The sequence below is a fragment of the Oreochromis niloticus genome, linkage group LG13 (assembly GCF_001858045.2).
Source record: "Oreochromis niloticus isolate F11D_XX linkage group LG13, O_niloticus_UMD_NMBU, whole genome shotgun sequence".
NCBI lineage: Eukaryota > Metazoa > Chordata > Actinopteri > Cichliformes > Cichlidae > Oreochromis > Oreochromis niloticus.
The window spans coordinates 31,934,873-31,954,045 of NC_031978.2; the positions used below are offsets into that span (position 1 = coordinate 31,934,873).

The 19,173-nt window shown below is 40.7% G+C and overlaps 1 protein-coding gene across 2 annotated transcripts; it reads right to left on the reverse strand.

The window, feature by feature from the left end:
- Positions 1 to 363: 363 nt before the first annotated feature.
- On the reverse strand, positions 364 to 19,173 carry edaradd (EDAR-associated death domain). Of its 2 annotated transcripts, none has more exons than XM_019367099.2 (7): positions 18,882 to 19,173; positions 18,496 to 18,757; positions 8,017 to 8,075; positions 7,588 to 7,630; positions 5,780 to 5,856; positions 2,892 to 2,940; positions 364 to 1,901 (listed from the first exon to the last, which is right to left on the reverse strand). In XM_019367099.2, exons 2-7 carry the CDS (start codon positions 18,551 to 18,553, stop codon positions 1,513 to 1,515), a joined length of 675 nt encoding a protein of 224 aa, XP_019222644.1. In that variant the 5' UTR covers positions 18,554 to 18,757; positions 18,882 to 19,173; the 3' UTR covers positions 364 to 1,512. The 2 variants fall into 2 exon arrangements, with proteins under 2 accessions (XP_019222644.1, XP_019222645.1); XM_019367100.2 differs by having other exon boundaries at positions 366 to 1,901; positions 5,780 to 5,853; positions 18,882 to 19,164.

A 19,173-nucleotide genomic window follows, 5' to 3' on the forward strand; every position in this document is an offset into this window, starting at 1 on the left:
GCTCTTGTATCGGATTATGGAACACACAAGAGCCTTTGAGGTTGTTCTGATATTACAATTTAATATTTTAAATGACAAAAACATTGACAAGATTTTTATGTTTATTTCATACCGATGAAACAGAAGCTCTTAAATACTTTGTATGCATGCTTTTTAGTTTAGATCATCTTCTTTCAGAAATTTTCTTCGGGTAATTTTACATAAGGTGTTTGATTTCAATAAACTTAATTATAAATTATAACATGGCTCTACTTTCAGCTTTATTTAAGCTAATGATTAGTATTAAAAGAGTTATGAAGTGGATCCTGGGCTCCCCCCCCCCCCCAAACAAAACCCCACACCAAAATAGAAAATCCTAAAAAAAGGAGGGGGGGGGGGGGGGGGAATTCTCTCACTTAGAGCCATGCTAGTGTTTCAGAAATCATCAGGATTTCCCTTTTTCATATTTAGATGAACAGAAAAACTGAAATCATTAAGGTTGACAGGAATGAGTACTTCTGGGTATTGGGGGGATTTTGCTGTTTCCCTTAAAAACTTAGGAGACCATCAGATGTATGGATACACTCAGAACTAAGTGTGAAATTTACGTCTGCTGGTGCAGCGGTCCCCAGACCCCGGGCCACAGACCGGTACCGGTCCGTGAGAGTTGAAGTTCAGGTGTGAAATTTATGGTTTTCAGGGTTTTTATCGTTTTACCATAGCAACCACAGAGGGGCAGAGAGGAGGATGTTACTCTCAATGTTGTTGGCGCATTTGAGGAGGACGCTGCTAATGAAGTTACACAGTGAATTTGCGTTTATTGTTATATTTACAAAATCCCACAGCTTTTGTCTCGGTCGTATCATTTATTTTGTATTTATCTGCAACACCTTGAAGGCCGGTCCGTGAAAATATTGTCTGACCTTAAACCGGTCAGTGGAGCAAAAAAGGCTGGGGACCGCTGTGTCCCTGTGAACAAGTCAGTGAATCACTATGTATAAAACGGTCCAGTTACGGTGAAGCTATTTCAGCGTCCAACTCCGTGTTTTGTCCTTTAACTTGTGTTCTTGTTGTTGAGTTGCACAGTGACATGTTTCTGCCTCTGCCCAGGTTTTAGCAAATATCTAAACAGCCTTTGAAAAACTGACAGAAAGTAAGAAAATGAAATTTTGCAGCAGTGACATCAACATCATCGCTTGAATTTGAATAATCCAACTGCATCTGATTTAGTTAATGCGAATTTTTAACACTGCTCCGAGTGTGCCGTTGTCAGGTCACACAACTTTCATCGTAAGAAATATATCGGTGATCTGCATGCACTGATCAGATCTGTGACTTTCTATTGTATTCACTATATCCAGAACAGCATGAGGTCAGTACTGTGCAATGTTCCCTACAGACAGTTTCTACAGCATTGTCTTATCCATTTCACAAGGTCATTTACTAAAGATACAAAAAAACTGGTGGCATGTATCAAAGCTTATGAAAATTAGGAAATCAAGTACAACCCTGAAAGATTAAGAGTCAAATTGATTAATGTGTGTGTTGCCAGCGCGATGGCCAATCCTTCTCTATCCAGCTCTGCAGCAGTCGCAGCACATCAATGCGCTGATAGATGCGGCAAAGTTCAGTGAGCTCAGTGACCGTCTTCTGGTTGTAGCGTAACAGGAACTCCTGAGTGGGGCTGTGGGACAAGGAGCCCTGGGTCCGATGCTCCAGCAGGGTCAGTTCGTCATAGCTCATCCCCCAACGACTTGCAAAGTTTTTCCAGTTTTTGATGGTGCAGTGGTTTGGATCCAATTTGAGCCGCAGCAAGTCCAGCAGATCTTTGTCGTTCATGAGGTCGCTGATTTTGGGAGGGGGTGCCGGGCAGAAGCACTTCTCGCAGGGGTTGGTTATAAACTGTAGTTCTTTGGGATAGTCTGAACTCAGAGATGGACAAGGAAGACTGAGTTAGCTCAAGCACATTACAGAATAACATTTTTAAAGTGGAACTATTTAGCTTGTCAGTATTTTTTGTTACAATGAAAAACAAACCCACATTTAACATGGAAAAGGTTTCATAACATCCAAGTAATCCCTGTAATGCGAAAAGCTTAAACTGCTTTAGTCTGGGTGGCTGTAGCTCAGGAGGTGGAGCAGGTCACCTTCTCATTGGAATGTTGGTCTGCTCCAGTCTGCACGCCAGATATCCAAGACACTAACCCCACTGTTAGAAAGCTTTTAAGCATAGAACAATGTACTTGTATGAATGAAGCATGTTATGTAAAGCACTGAGTGCTCAGGTAGTGTAAAAAACACACCATGCTCAACAGTATAGGCAACAGCTCAAAGCACAAGAAGCCCCACTGACAAGCCTTTGTTGTTTACAGCCAATCAGAATAAGTGTGTTGCAAAGGAGCTCTGGACTGTCCCAGTTTTTATTGGTGAAAGGCAGGAGTACAACCTGGCTAGAGAGACAACCATTCACACTTAAATGTCTTTGGACTGTGGGAGGAAGCTGGAATACCCAGAGAGAGCACACTGGTGTACGCGAGTCCACAATGAAAGGACTCAAATCCAGAACCTTCCTGCTGTGAGACAACAGGGCTAAACACTGCGCCACTGTGTTGCCCCAAGCTTTCTGAACTCGATATGCAAAGCTCGAGTAGAGTGAAAGAAATGGAGCATGAAGCTGAAAGTAGCAGAATAGGTCCTCTCTAATAATTTAGTCACTTATTCTTCTAGCTGTATTGAGTACAACACAGTGCCCATCATGTAGAGCCAAACTGTGGTGTGTGCAAACTAACCATCACATGATTATTACTGTCAAATTTAAATCAAAGAGTAAAACTGCTGTTAGTCTGATAAATGGTCTTGAAATAAAAATATCAGAAGGAACTGAAAGAGTTCAGCACGAGTAATTGACTTACCTGGTGAAGAAGAAGTGGGGCAAGTGCATTCTTCCACATCTTCAACTGGCTGCAAACAGGGAAACATGAATGATGAATGGTAGGCACATGCTACTGTGGACTGGTCATTTTCTCCCCCAGGACTACAAACATCGCTGAGGGTATGTGAAAATGAGTGCTGCAAAGAACAACTTTATATTCACTGTCCCACTACTTTGCTAAATCCAGATGTATGTCTGTGCATGATGGGATTTGCTTGGTGTCTCAACAGGGCAGCCCGTACACCCAGTACTTCCATTCTGTGTTATTTTGCAGGTGTTGGCGTGTAGTATTTGCTAAAGGAACCAAATACTACCATTACCTTCCTCAAGGTGGAGACATTATTTTTGAGTATTGTTGGAGTGGTCGGTCGCAACCAAATATTATGATTGACCTTTTCATGAGTCGTGGAAAACATACGGAGCCAAGTAGTGAGGATATCTTTTACGGAGGACAGTTATTAAAGCAACGCTTTACACTTAAAAATGACAAAGCTTATTCAAGCTGCTGTACTTTGCTCAGGTAACTGCAGTAAAAGACAAAACATTTACTACACACGGGGATAAGTGAGTGTCAGTATCCCAGAGTTTTTACATTTCTCCTGCTGATGCCTCACATCCACTTTTGTGTTGGGCTTAGCGCTAATACATCCTGAAATGCAGAAAGGAACTACCTTCAGTCTGATTGAGTCTATACATGTGCTGTCAAAGCCAGGAAAATGAGAAAGCAGTATATGCCCATGCTTGCCAACTCTAATTACTGCATTAGTGGAGTGAGTAAGAAAGATAGAATTACAGCTTAATAGATTTCATTTGATCTTTTTGGTGTTATAAATACTGTAGTGCATGTGACCAAACAGAGGTTCTGCATGGCTGTGATGTGCAGTTGTCGCTCCTGGTGTGGAGCGACGTTGTAGATTGTATTGCAGCACTATAGCTAGTAACTCTGAAGCATTTGGTGTTTGAGTTAAATGTAGTAATAAATATAATTCTATGTACATATTTAGCAGGTATATTTCTCATTGTGGATGCTAGCATGCTGTGGATGAAGACAATATGGACCATTAATCCTCACTGTAATCCATGTCCTGGTGTCAGAAGAGAAAGGATTATGACCATTCCTGGGACGGAGGGAAAACGGAAACAACTGCTCCTAGCCTGCTTTAAATAGTTAAAAATGTGAAATGTTTACATTCCCTACAATCGTTATGGTTCTAATGCTTCACAACGCTTGTACACTATGAAAAAACAAATTAGCCGTTTGTTTTGATACAGTGGTAAATTTACTGCCTTCAGCAGTCGCTGCAGTTTGGTTAGAGCAGGTTTAGGTTTCACTCAGCGGCAAATGTAGATCAGAGGTTTAGGTGTGATGCTTTTTTCCCTGGCTGGTGCTAATAAAACATGTCTCAACATAAGCCATGTTGCACAGTACATCAAGGTCGGGCAGAGAGTTGAGACGCTGTGCTGGAGGGATGTGAATATTTCACCAGTGAAGATAGACTGGAATAGACTGGAACTGGTCAAATCTTCTGTCCCCTTTAAGCTCGTTAACGACAGCAGCAGCACTGCATTTCAGACAGCGCCCTGAAATGGAGTCATGTGAGCACTCTTCCTACTCTCTGTGCTCGGTCTCTGTTATTAACAAAGTTCACAGCTGCACCTTCAGTGAGACCAAACCACATCCTGTATAATCACAGCTTAAAATAAAAGGTTCTCACAGACTATGCTCTGTGCCACATCTTTAGATCTGGTGAATAATGTTTGGTTGTTGGTGGTCGTATTTTCAGAGGATCCCCACTCATTGGTGCTAACCAGTGCATCACAACAGGGAACAAAGGGAGAGATCCAGGTTTGCAGGATGGAAGGACACCACAGCATTGGTCTGTGCTGACGTTGTGTCCTCCCTATTATAATATGTTTTTGTGCGTATATGTGGCCATAGGAAACGTTTTGCACGGACCACACAGTTGTGTAGTAACGCAAAAGCAGCATAACAAATTACTTTCTATAAGGAATAAAGCAGCAAAGCATTGCATCAGTTTTTAATAAAGAGCTAGTAGTGTCTAACAGTGCAGTGCACATCATGCTTTACTCTCAGTTCCTATGGACTTGTTACCTGTGAAAGGCATGTAGGGAATAAAACAGCTGTGGTTTTCATACTCAGTGAGGGCTGCACTACAAACATGAGCGATTCAACTACTGCTCGCAAAATATCACAATGTAGAACAGGCAAACTCATTTTATATTACAGGCCACATACAGCTTGATTGGATGTAGTGTGGGCTAGACCAGTGAAACGACGATTCACTGACTTATCTGTATATAAGACAAAACAAGCACAATTTCAACAGTACATCTCAGTTTTTCAACATGATAAAGAAATGCTGCTGTAGTAAATACAATAAATCTTAGACTCTAAGAAATAATCTATAATTCAATTACATTTCGTGCACTGCGAGTGGCTGTTGGGGAGGTCTTTATTATATACAGTTTAAAGTCCTCCATCAAATCCAGTGGGCCAGATTGGAGTCTTTGCTGGACCAGTTCTGGCCCCCGAGCCTTGTGTTTGACACCCCTGAGAATGGCAGTTTCTTGTGGCATTATAGTGTTCTTATAATATTCCTTTTTACACTGTATCTAATGCAAACAACTTGCAGCCCATGGTTCAGCCTGCTGTAATCGGGTAAAACAGACACGTTGAAATGGAATACTTTTGTGTTCAGTACTGTCGTGCCATGGGAAGTGTACATATATCAAATTCATGTGGACCACAATAAATTGTTACCAAAGACTGTCGCTAGCTTCTGCACCACATCTGTTGAACCCCGGGACAAAAAGTGTGTCACGTGCATCAGAGCTAGTAATGCTGACCTGTCTTATTCTGTCTTCTGAGGACGGACTCAGGTATCTCGAGGGCATCGAACTTAGGTGCAGTGTCACAGCGTCTGCTGGGGAAACATCACTACATGAGTGCGCTACAATCAAAATGAACAAATATACATGTGTACAATACAAATACAGTTTTCAGTGAACAACATGATCAAACAGCTTTCACAGTAACAGAAGAAAATGTGCAAATCCTCCAACTGTGGCCAGGTGTAGATCAACAGCCAGAAAGAAAGGCCACCACGTCTTCTTTTATTCAGCATTATAGACACAGCTGCATCCAAAATGCCATCAGTACATCATTTTAAGATCAGTGGTACTTTGAGTTGGTTGCTGTAAGACTGTTAAAATTTTAGCTCTACCAGACTTTTGCTGCAGCTGCCTTCAGCTTCTGCTTGTTTGTAGGGCTTCTGACTCGAGTGCTGTATGTAATAACCAAACAGCGTGTTCTGTTGGGTTGACATCAGTTGACTGACTCTGACACTGAACAATATCCAGTTTCTTAAACTGCTTTTGCAGTTAGGTCATTATCCACTGGTACTGTGAAGTATTGTCCAATGAGTTTTGCAGCATTTGGCTGAATGTGTGCACCAAGTACACATCAGAACTCATCCTGCAACTCCTATCAGTACTCACATCACCACTAAACACGGGTTCCTACTGGTCTGGTTCCACTGGCACCACCACATCGACAGATACTGTGGTGCTTCATGAGCGGTTTCTACATATTTTGATCTTCCTATCATTCTCATACCAGGCTTTTGACTGTCCTGTAAGTTTATCTTGATAGCATGTATAAACTGAATGTTTGAGACGTCCTACCAGAGTGATGTCAGAATTGTCGGTAGAAAAAAAAAAAATTTGTTAGGACAAAAAAAAATTCTAACATAGTAAATAAATGCAACTCCCTCATTTTGAAAAGATCTCGCTTCTGTCTGCAGGTGACAAGGTCACTTGTTTCTGCATTTCACCCAAACTTTGACTTTGTTAACAAGCAGACAGTGTTGTAAGCCTTAAAGCAGGTGGACAGACCGGGCTGCGCACTGGACAGAGAGACAAAAGTTGTTCATATAGTAGAGCTTTACTAGAGTAGGTGAAAGTACAAACCCAACAGCATTAATTCATGTATTAGATGGCCAAAGCCATGAATTTGTACTGCCCAACTAATACCCAAGTTTCTCCTTTATCATGTATTTTATTACGTAAAACATTAGATCCAAGTTCTCTAAAAAACCAAAACATCTCAAATAAAAAGACTGAAATGTTCACTTCACATTTTTCTGAAAAATTAAAATGCAATTTAAGATAACTTAGTTAACTTTTCCATTTCTAAAAAATGACTTTTACATAAAATCCAAACTCGGTTTATCATATAGATGGTATAGATTAAAAAAAATGCCTCTCTTGGTCACTCTTATGTAAATTCTACATGTGATTATTTACAGTTTGTAACCCTTTGATGAGATGAGATAGCCTTTATTTGTCAGTTGCAGGTCTTTTGCCCGCAACCGAGATGACAGACCTCACCGACCGTACATACAATACACAAACATCATATTGGGGAGACAGGTCAGGCCAGGTAGCGAGGAAAAAAACATCGAAATGTGTAACACAAAAGGATAATACAGGAATGCACAGATATCAACACACCATAGCACAATAAACACAGACAAGCAACATGGGAAAGAGTTCCAGTGTGTACATCTGATCTGGGACCGCTGCAATCTTTCTATTTTAATGACAGAATAAATATCCATAAATCCTTTAGACAGTAGGCCAAAGCCCTCACTCACCGTGGGGATCTGTTACTTGCACGGGATAATTGGCCTCCAAGGACTGTGGGACAGACAAACACAGACATGACAATATGAAAAGTAAATAGAACTGAAGAGAGAAACCTGAGCAAGAAAAAGGTTGTCTACTTTGGAAGCTCCATATTCCCTTTCTTCATGAGATAAAGACTGTAACTGAGGAAGAAAATTACTCTGGTGTGTGCAAAGACAGGGAACAGCCTGCTGCAACTTGTTCTTTGATGAGCCCTCGGGCACTAGCAATCACAGCGCACTGTGTTCAGTTATGGTACATTTCTTAGCAGATTACTGTAAGACTCTAAGGAAGAACAATGAGAAATCAGCACAAAACAAACTACATAGGAGGCAAGTCAAGACAATGAGAGAGTTAAACACACGGCTGGAGAAGAGAATAATGAGAAGGTTGCTCACAAATTCTGCCACAAAGCTGGTGGTGTCTGTGTCCTCCACAGGTTCAGAGCTGCTTCTGTCTGTTTCCGAAAAAAGGAAGAGGCTTTAATACAATGAATGTTGATGTGGTCACCATTACTCATTCGATCTACTTCCTACACCACACCACAGAGACGGCCACAGTCACAGAGAAACGATTAGGAACAGTGACGTAGACACCTCGGCTACACCACGCTCGGCTACACCACGCTCGGCTACACCACGCTCGGCTACACCACGCTCGGCTACACCACGCTCGGCTACACCATGCTCGGCTATACCGCGCTCAGCTAAACTAGGTAAAAGGTCATTTGAAAGGGTAAGAAAACATGTTTCCTGAACAGTCTGTGTTAAACTTTTTAAAAATACGTAACTAGATTGCACTTTTTCACTTGTATTCAGTAAAGTCTGAGTTTACATGTGGTTTTCCTAAACATACAAGAAAAAAGGTAAAGTCACCTGATAACAGTGCAAAACTCGTCTGAAACAATCTGAATATTGTTAGTGGACAACTCTGAACTTGAACACCCTTAGCACTGAAAAGGAATATTTTTTTACAAGCACATTCAGAGAGCAGCACAAAGACGGCTTTTCAGCACCAGCACTGCACTGGGTTGTTGACTGTGAAGCCATTGTGTCCAAAGGAGGCCAAATAAAGTCCTGCTCTGGTCTTTCTTGGGTTACAGCAGATAACTTACATATGTACAAAAACCAAAACATGCAGAGGTACATAGTGTGTTTCAGTTTAAAGTCATAAGACGTCCATGGAGGACAGCTCTCAGGACAACAAGAGTCAAGTAATGAAATATGTACGTTACACATTTCCAGTCAAACACTGACGGATCAGGAAACTTGTTTAAATATCAGGAGTCATCTTGCCTTTTTCACTCAGATTTAAACTGTTTTTTAAAGAACTTTATTTAATAGTGATATTAAATAAAGAACAACTTTAAACAAACATTTAAACAAACATTTTTCCAGCAAATGTTCTGACGTTGGATGGTGGTTTTTTCTCAGTGTCGGGTCATGGTCGAAAAACATTTCCAAAATAAAAGTTGGGTTGACCAAAACAAATAAAACATTCTCTATTAAGAGAACAATGTCTGTTGGGAAAAAAGATGTACATCCAAAATGACTCAAACCCACGACTTCCCACTCTGTGCTTTTCTCTTCCTACTCAGCTCTCTGATTAGACACCAAACATTTGCATCGTAGCCGACATCAGGGGCAGACAGTTACGATGGTTTGACATTAAGGTCATGATAAATGAGACTGAATTTAGACATAAATGGAAATGACTGTATGGTATTTATAACTATTTACTAACCAAATAAATAACATTGACTTGACAACTTAAGAAAAAATAAATAAAACAAAGTCCAACAAATATTTATTGAATTCTTTTATTGTAATATGATGCAGGGGTGTCAATGAAAGTTTCCCAAAGGCCCACAGTGAAGAACAGCTTTTTGATGGAGGTTTACAAGGAAAACAAAGTATTCTCATTAATCTGTTACAGTTCTACGAAGAGACCAACATATACCCAGAACAACAACCTGAATCCCACGCTTAAATATAGAAAGCTATTCACAGTATTGGACATTTCAGTTAATGAAATACAATAATGAAAGTCACGTGTTATCGTGTAGATTACCTGTGCCGTATTGCCTAGCCTTGTGTTATGACATTAGCTGGAAATAATAATAATCACTTTAAAAACACTAAAAAATTGCAGTTTCCTCGACTCATCCAAGGTTATTATCATTAACTAAAACTAACGAAATAACGAAAACTAGAAGTGAAAAAACATTTTCGTTAACGGAAATAAAAAATAAAAACAAAAAAAGGAAAACTAACTAAAACTGTAATGAGTGTTCACAAAACTAACTAAAATTAACTGAATTTATAGCAAAAATATGTTTAGTTTTCGTTGATGTGTGCGTGTCATACAATAGTCAAGGGTGAAAATGAAGTTTAGTTTCCAGGTTTTTTTCTTGCTGTGTCTCATTATGCCAGCAGGTGGCAGTACGTTAGTCGAGTCGTCTGTCTTGCTGCTCCGTCCACGCGCAGAATCATGTCAGGAAAAGTCTGGAGAAAGCACCAGCTTCCAATTTGGGATTACTTTGAATATGACTGTGTTTTGGATAAAGCAAGTGTCTTGTAGTGGAACGAGACAAATTATGAGGGACATTTCTAAAGGGAAAAAAATCCCACAAACCTTAAAGTGCACTTGAAAAGCTCACACAAGAAGGCTAACCTAGCTTACCTGGAGAAGGTAAGGGAGCACGCCCAACCCTCATCCCCAGAAACAGAAGCTAACACCAGGCAAGGCAGCGTGATGCATCCCGAGACAACAGGACTGGGATATCTACATAACTGTGTGAGTCAATTGCCTTAACACCCGGTGCTGCAAGAGTTAATAGTCTCATTGCAGCCAAGATATACATTTTATAGTTGCCTGGTATCAATGGTTGTTCATCTGCCTTTATTTATTTATTTAAAGAACCCATAGGTGGGAATGTGAGTTGTCTGTCTCTGCTTGTTAGTCCTGCGACAGACAGGCGACCTGTCCAGGGTGCAGGGTATGGTAGCTGGAAGAGCAACATACCCAAGGATAAGCAGAAGAGAATGACTGATATGATGAAACTGGGATTTTGTTACACTTTATTGCAAACACAACTAAAACTATAACTGAAACTAATCAAAACTAAACTGAAACTAAGGATTTTCAAAAAATAAAAACTAAACTAAACTAGCAAACAATTGGTAAAAACTAATTAAAACTAATATAAAATTGAAAATCTGAAGTCAAAACTAAATAAAAATAAAAACTAATGAAAATTGCAAAACTATTAAAACCCTCGACTCATCCGCTTCCTCTGCTATAAGGAAACTTGCACGTCTCTTTTAAGTTGAGCTTCTTTGTGACACGGTTTTGTATCTTTGCAGAAACCAAAATGATGGCACAAACCAGGTTCTTTAAAAACACTGGCTTTCCTTTACGCTTGCTAAAAAGTCCTCTCTTGAATTTAATTACCTGTCTTCTTCTTCAAAAAAAAAACTTACTTCAGATGACACTGAGTGCTCCACCATCAGTTGATCAGTCAGTACATCATTTGCAGTGTTTCAGCTCACCATACAGCATAGGCTTAGTAACTGCAAGTGGTATTTTTCAGTGTATGACGCTGCACTTCCTGGATATCACTCTTTAATTTCTCACGATTATACATACTTTATCCTGTCTTCCTTCTCTCTCCCCAACCGGTCGCAGCAGATGGCCCCGCCCCTCCCTGAGCCTGGTTCTGCCGGAGGTTTCTTCCTGTTAAAAGGGAGTTTTTCCTTCCCACTGTCGCCAAAGTGCTTGCTCATAGGGGGTCATATGATTGTTGGGTTTTTCTCTGTATGTATTATTGTAGGGTCGACCTTACAATATAAAGTGCCAACTGTTGTTGTGATTTGGTGCTGTATAAATAAAATTGAAATGAATTGAATTACTTATTACGTATACAACTCAGTTGTTGCAGTGACTGTGGATTTCTCGTTATGGAAAAATTGTGGTTGTAAAAATCAAACAGGGCAACGTTTGCTTAATCTCAGAATTTCTGATGTCACCTGATTACAGTAAAAAATGACAGAAGGTTTCTGCCTGGACGTGCTAATATGCATTTTCATAGCTAAATGAAAACGATTCAGTCATGGGACTTGCCGATGACTCCCTGAACTATGTATATGGCTGCAGAAAAATACTCCTAACACTACAGCTTTCTCCCCGGGGTCACTAACTGGAGTTCATGTCACATCCATGGCCGTTGCTTTGCTGGTTTTATTATTTTTGAGTCTTTTCATTGTTTTTCCAGATTTCTTTAAGGATTCAGAGACTGAAAAGATAAAGAGTTCTTTTGTTTTGATGTAAAACAATCAACGTTGCCATTTTTGTATTAAATTTAGACATGCGACCCACCTGAGGTGTAACTCACAAAATTCATAGTGCCTATGACATCTGTCCACTTTTCCCTCCAAGCTCAGGGACTGTGCCACTATTACAATGCTCTAGCACATGTATACAGCACGTACAGTTTTCTATATATGGCTAATCCAACCTGCAGCATTCAGTTCAGAACAAACTCAACGAGGAGCAAATGAGGTCATTTAGTGTCAATCAGAACTGAACTGCTGGCTGTTCCAGTTGCCACTGACGGGTACGAAAGGTTCGATCAGTGTGAACAATGACTGTCTGTAATAAAGACCTCCTACATACATGAATAAACACTAATCACAATAAAGACTCCACACAAACACACACACAATGGACATGCTGGCTCTAGCCTTGGCTTTAAACATCACATTCAGTGTTTGTAAATCATTCATCCATCTTGAAATGTTTCCTTAAACTGAACACGCACCAGATATTTAACTTAATTACTCATGTAGAGGTTAAGCCTGCGCTTGAAACCGCTCAGGTGTTGGCTGGTGGGGGTGACGTGATGTCACTGGTATGAATGAACTTATTAAACTTGCAGTCCAATAACTCCAGCCGTACTTTTGAATCTTTATTCCACCACCATTTATCATAACAGCGCAGCGCTCACAAACTGTTTGCTTCCTGCTGAACAACAACACTTGGTGCTAATTACGTGTGTCCACCTTAAATACCTTCACATAAACACACCATACCCAAAAACTCAAAAGGTGACGTCTAGCGGCACACATAAGGTACCAACCCAAAAATGGCTTCTACAACTCACGTCTCATTCTGTTACATATTCCTAATCGCTTCCTCTGGATGTGCTGCTTCTAGAAAGGCTTTGCTTATTAGCACTGTCATTCAATGCTGCTGGTGCAACCAAAACAACAACAGTGACCTGAAATCAGAAGATGACCTGGAGAGGGACAAGGAGGGGATCAACCGACGGACCTGTGGAGAGGAAGAGAGAGGCTGTTCCTGCCTTCTATAATCAGCAGTGTTGTGGATTGCTGAATGATGTAGTGGCACTCATTCATGGATTTGATGGATCTTCTGTATATGTAGTAGTTGCAAGAAAGGGTGTCCGAGTGCGATAGGAATTGATGCTGAGGCAGTACAGGTTCAAACGTGATGGGAAGGGGTTCAGAGTGCGAGTCTGGAGAGAACGTGTTGCTAAGGGAAACACTAAACTTCTCATTGGTCCACACAAATCTGTTTGACCTTAGGATCTCTTTCAATCATTATGTCTTTAAGAGAAGTTAACAGTGCCACAGCCGGGTACTATGTGAGAGCGGACTTTTGGAAAGGTCAAAAGCAACGCACCGGATTTACCACACGAGACAAAAATAACGTGGAACAATAATAAAAATGTCCTTGACTATCTTGTTTAATCTTGTTTAAGCATTTGTTGGATACCAAAGTTTTACTTTGAAATACAATCTGACGAATCCCTCGGCTCTTCCATAAACAGAAGCACACGAATATGAATATATAGTAATGGCTGCCTGGAAGCACAGAGTCTGTAAATTAAGTGATTCATGGCTGAAAAAGACAAAACTATCACTATATAACATCGCTTTGCACCTCCGAGTCGTATAGAGCGTTAAGTATAGAGCAGGACCAGTCACCCAGCTATCAAGTGTAAGTTGAACCCCAGATCAGTGGAGCATTGTTTCTCCCTCTCTGGGAATGCAGGGCATGTATCTGCATGCTCGGGATAAAGTTCAAGAGATGAAATATAAACCACATCATAATACATTGCTAAGGGTCATAATTCCACACAGGTGAACCTAGCTTTTTTCCTTTTTGACCACCCATGTGTGCTGTGAAAGGATAAAGCAGTTTCTCAGCGGCCTTTGCTCTGTCATGTGCTTCTTTCTACACATGAATGGAAGTGAACGGCATGCCAATACCTGACCCAAGCCACAGCCATGTCTAGACTGAAAGCAGCTAAATACACACACCTTGTAAAAACTCGGCCTAACATACCTGGCCCTGGGTGGTACGTGTGTCTCTGTCATTCAGTGTGTATATTCCTGAACTGTAGACAGTTCAGCTGGTGGCTTAGTGTTTATACCCCTCCTTTAAAGCATATATTAAATAGGACATAAAACATTTAGAAAAGGGCTGAATACTCCAGTCTTTTCACTTTCTTTTCTGAAAGTGAGATGACAAGTTTCATACTGCTCTAGTACAGAGTAGGCGTCAGGACGTAGACAGCAAAGACTGGTGGTGTCTAAAATTTGCATAGAGTTTACTTTGTGTGTACTTTTTTTTTTCTCTCATTGTTTGCAGTGCACAGATTTTCAGGGAGCTGTGCTACAGAGTGACATTAGTATATCTACGGTGTCTTTCTGTGATCTGGATTCACTTACCCTAACCTTGACTACTGGGATACTTGGTCACACAAAGCTGGTCTAACGTGCACAGGTAACCCAGGGTTTCCCCTGTGTGTTCACATGAAAGAGTGTAGGAGGCATCTGACCAGTCTAGAAAGGGATGTTTCGTAGATCATATGAATGTCACAGAAAATGATCCCTATGAGTGTCACCTACATTATGGATCCATTAAAAAAGTGTTACAACATTTTTATCTTCAGTTATTCAGCTGATGTCTGTCCTCTTATAGTTGGTTAAATTTATAGGTTTATATAGCTTCTCTCATTTGAAAAAGAAATAAAAAACAGATGCAGTATTGCAGATGACCAGTGCTTTGTTAAACCCCACAAGCACCGTGTATAACAATTATTTTGACAAACAGTAAATTTGCTTTTTTCCTTCTAATCAAGTATTAATTTTCACAATCATCAAATCTGAAAAGGATTTGAGTCTTTGCCTTACTGAGGTAAGATTTTATTTTCCTTGGATCACTTGAGAAGGACAGTAAAGCATGAGACACGTGGACAGTTTGCAATCCTGTGCTAGTGACGGTAGCTCAACGGGTAGTTACCTCATAAAATAACAAGCTAACAATTAGCACCATGTTACCTCGCTCCAGTTGATGAATCGATGTGAGTAAATGTAATGTGAATAGAAAATAGGAATACAAGATTAATTATGTAGAATTTCAAAAATACCAGATGACCAGTTTTACCAAAACAAAGGCCAACGGTGGAGGTTTAAACAGGAACTCAGAGCGAGAGACGGAGCAGTTTCTTCTTTAGACCAAGAGTGCGAGCAACAAGTTTAAGATCTGATGTTTGATAATTCTAAATACAGAATCTGATCACAATCTAAAATCAACAGACGTTATATCCCTGGTACTGCTGACACATCTGCAAACCCACAGGTATCAACAGTGTGAGTGCGTCACTGCGTATTATCAGACATTGCTTGCAGCTGTGGTTTTTCTCTGCATTGGTGTTGAAGGGGAAGAACACAACTTGTGCACTAAAATGACTCACATGTTTAGTGTTTGCATTATCCTTTTCAGGCTGTGTCCATGGATTTTTTTTTCCTTTTAAATACAAATTTTTAGCATTGAACCTGACCCATGTCCTATTCCAACATCGTGACCACTTTTGAGTGAACTGAAGCTCCACATCCCGGTTTAGCTTACAGAGTTAGTCAGCCTCTGCTCCAAATTACAGTTTAGTCATGGTGAAGGGACCTACAGTGTATACTTGGATCATATAGGATTGTAGACAAACAGACATTAACCCACAGTCCAATTAAACACATGTTCATTATCCCGTGTCAAACACAGGATGTGTGTGAAAGTGGTTTGGGTATTGAGAGGCAGGAAAAACAAAGTAGTTTTCACTTGAACCTAAAGGACCTCACACAGCAGAGCCTGAACGCTGCGCCTGCAGACGTACGCCACGAGTTACTGTTGGTGTCTGAGGTGAGACAGCAGAGAGGCAAATGTCTGTGATGAAAATGTCCACAAGAAGATCGGCTTCATCTGGTCTGCAGTGTGGTTTGTTCACAGAAGAAACCCATTCAAGTGTCAAATAACATATCGCTGTAATTTAGAGCTAAATATTCATTTTGGTGCCATTTAACAGGATTCATCGAAAGACCTTTCTCTCCTTCCCTCTGCACGCTTCACAGACTTCTTTATGATCGCTTTAGTCAAACAGCTGACGACGTCTTTATTGCCACCAGGGCCTTAGCGTCCATGGAGCTCCTCCTCTGTGATGTTTATGGGGTTTCATTAGCTTGTTACGTGATCAGTTGCATACTAATATTTTAGATTATTTAGTTTTATGACTAAAACTACACCTTTTATTGCAGGTCAAACACAACATGTTTCTACACCCGTTCCCCCTCAAACTCTGGACGCCATGTAGCTGTAGTGACTGCAGACTGTCAGCCCACCGTGTGCCTCAGCTATTAATACGCTGGGCGTCCACGTCTACTTACTCTGGACGAGGGTGTAAAACTTTGATGAGACTCAATGAGTCAGTGAAGCTCACTTCTGCACAATGACTGAGGACGTCTTTTCTGCCAGTGTTAGTGAAACGGTCTCTAAAGTTAAACTCTCCTATGATGTGAGAACGTAGGCTAAGGTCATTTTAAGGTCTCCGGCCTAATGTTAGCAGGTGTGACTGGCTGTTCAGATTAGTTTCGCATTTTCCAGTCATTTCTATTCTGATTTCATTTTGCTCATGTTAAACTCGTTTTAGGTCACGGGCCACATCACATACTAAAAACACGGACTCTTCTACCAAAACCATTCTGAAACTTTCAGATTTCATCTAAACTCTTTACATGATTTATTTAATATTTTCTATAACTCCAATGATAACTCCAACTCCAGGACATGAACCTGCTGCAGATTCTAATAGTGTATACTTTATTAATCCCCACAGGGATTAGTCCTCTGCATTTAACCCATTCACTCAGTGGGCAGTCATCAATCCAGGGCCCGGGGAGCAGTGTGTAGGGACCTTGCTCAGAGGTACCTGAGGGTAGCCGTTCAGTGGATTCGAACCCCCAACCTTCCGATCATGGGGCGACCACTGTACCTACTGAGCTATCCCTGAGCAGTGTTGACCGACCTCAGTCAAAAGTAATATTGGAGTGCATCAGACCCCAGGATTAGAGACTCCAAAGACCATATGAGTTCCATAACGCTGCTGGGAAGGTTAGTGGAACTGCACACCCTGCAATCTTAGACCTGTATTTGGGATATTCTCAAGGCTCAGCCTTATTTTTATATTTTATAGTAGTGTGCATAACTTCATATTCCAAACAAGACATTCAAAAGCAAATGTGTGCCTGACTCATGTCCAGCTTAGTCTCCTCTATCCAGCGTGATGCAGCTTCCTTCAGAGGTGCACAAACTGCTTTACTTTTAATGAAGCACAGCAGAGAATCAGTTCGAGGATGCTACTGTGTATCTGATGGAATCACAAATGCTGTCCAGCATGACCTCAGCTGGTCTCAACAGTAGATTAAATGAAAGTCAAAGGAGCTTGCAAAGAAAGAGAGGTGAAACATCTTCAAGCAACTTAAAGAAGTACAGACACTTTTCTTTGCAAGCTCCTTTGACGACGATGACCTGGATGACTGAGAACCTTCACAGACATTAAATTAAAGTAATAGAAACTAAAAAAATAATATAGCAAATAGGTTAGCAGTGGCCTTCAGTCACTACCCAGCTGACAGCGCTGTCCACCACATCATCATATCATTTGAAACAATGGTATTCCATCCTCCCAGTAGAGACCTGGAGAATCAATGCAGGAAAGCACTGGAGAGTTTTTGGCAGATGGCTGTGGCCCAACACTTTACTAAGACACATATGACTATCAAGCAATGTGTAAATAGATATAAAAACAAAACAGCAAAACCTGAATAAATGGTTATTAAAAACTATAGGAGGATTAAAACCCGCCACCCAGATCATGTTCTTATTAATGTGCTGGGAAGCACGCTATGTATCAGTAATCAATAAAGCCATCAGTTACACAAAAGGCACAAGCAGTCTTTAAGAGATTACCAGAGAACACAAAATAAGCCGAGACACTAACACGGAAATACAAACCACAAACGGATCCTCTTTCTAATCTGTCTTAGCCCACTAGACTTTGTTCTGTGGAACTGGTGGTGGCCTACTCTTTTCCGCTCAGCATCGCACTGAATGCGTGAAGGTCACACGTCACGCCACACCTTCACTGGACAGCAAATAAAACGACAGCGCAGAGGCCAGCGGGTTTTCCGCTTAGTCGAATAAGGAAATTTTTTTAATTGTGGAAACTTTCTTGGTTGTGTGGTTAACCAACAAACCGATGCTGCTCTTCCTTTCCATCCAGTAAACGACGCTACATTGAATTGAATCAAGTTCAAAACACTTTAGATGCATCTATGAAGATGAAATCTGATCAAATACATTATTTTATGTGGCAACGTGTGTCGTTTTATTCCGTTTTAATAAAAAATAAACAATAGTGACAAATCTTAAGAAGCTTTTCACGACACTTGTTGAGAACAGTTATGAATGAAACAACGGTGCTCTGACATGGACAGCAGTGAAATGGATATTTTACTCACCAAATGGTTCTTTGTACGCGTTCAAACTGCTCATTTTTGAAGCTGGGATGTCTCCCATGCAGGGAAATGTAAAAGGAGCGGACAGAAACTGTCTCCACGCAGTAAAAACACGCAGTTATCCTCTGCCCCGAGCTCAGAGAAAGCTCCAATGCCACCCCAGCGGCGGCGACTCAAACAAATGAATCACCTCTGTGATGAAAAGGTGCGAGGATTAATGCTGCCTTCAAGGCCCACCCGTAATTTCCAGCTGAAGGCGGCTCATCTATGACGACAGAAGAATACGTTCTTGCTAGAAATATATGATGAAATATTAACCAGCCATGTTGTTTATATCTAAAATAGAATCAAAGCCCTTTGAAAAACGAAACAAACACAGGCGCACTTACAGAGACGACCAAACTTCTCTCCAGATATGTTCAAAGCGCTTCTTCACGCCACCTTCAGCCTCTTTATGTTTGGACGCTAGCGGACCAACTTTGTTTGACGCAGTACTTTTCACGTAAGAGGAAAAAAACTAAAGGGGTAATCAGCACATTAGGTGTCCCATTCTGTCCCTTTGTATTGCTTTTGCTTGTAATAGAAAAATCATCATCAGTCTTGTAGAGGCACCTTTAGCAGCAATAAACTGAAGAAACTGGTTTCATTATAATTAGTCGGGCTTTCACATCATTCTGTTTT

Bases quoted from the DNA above. Each gene is read 5' to 3' on its own strand.
- edaradd (XM_019367099.2), bottom strand. From the start codon at position 18,553: ATGGGAGACATCCCAGCTTCAAAAATGAGCAGTTTGAACGCGTACAAA. The intron at 5,857-7,587 runs GTGAGTGAGGGC...ATGTTTCCCCAG, and splicing joins GCAAGTAACAGATCCCCACG to CAGACGCTGTGACACTGCAC. The intron at 1,902-2,891 runs GTAAGTCAATTA...CTCTGAGTTCAG, and splicing joins CCCCACTTCTTCTTCACCAG to ACTATCCCAAAGAACTACAG.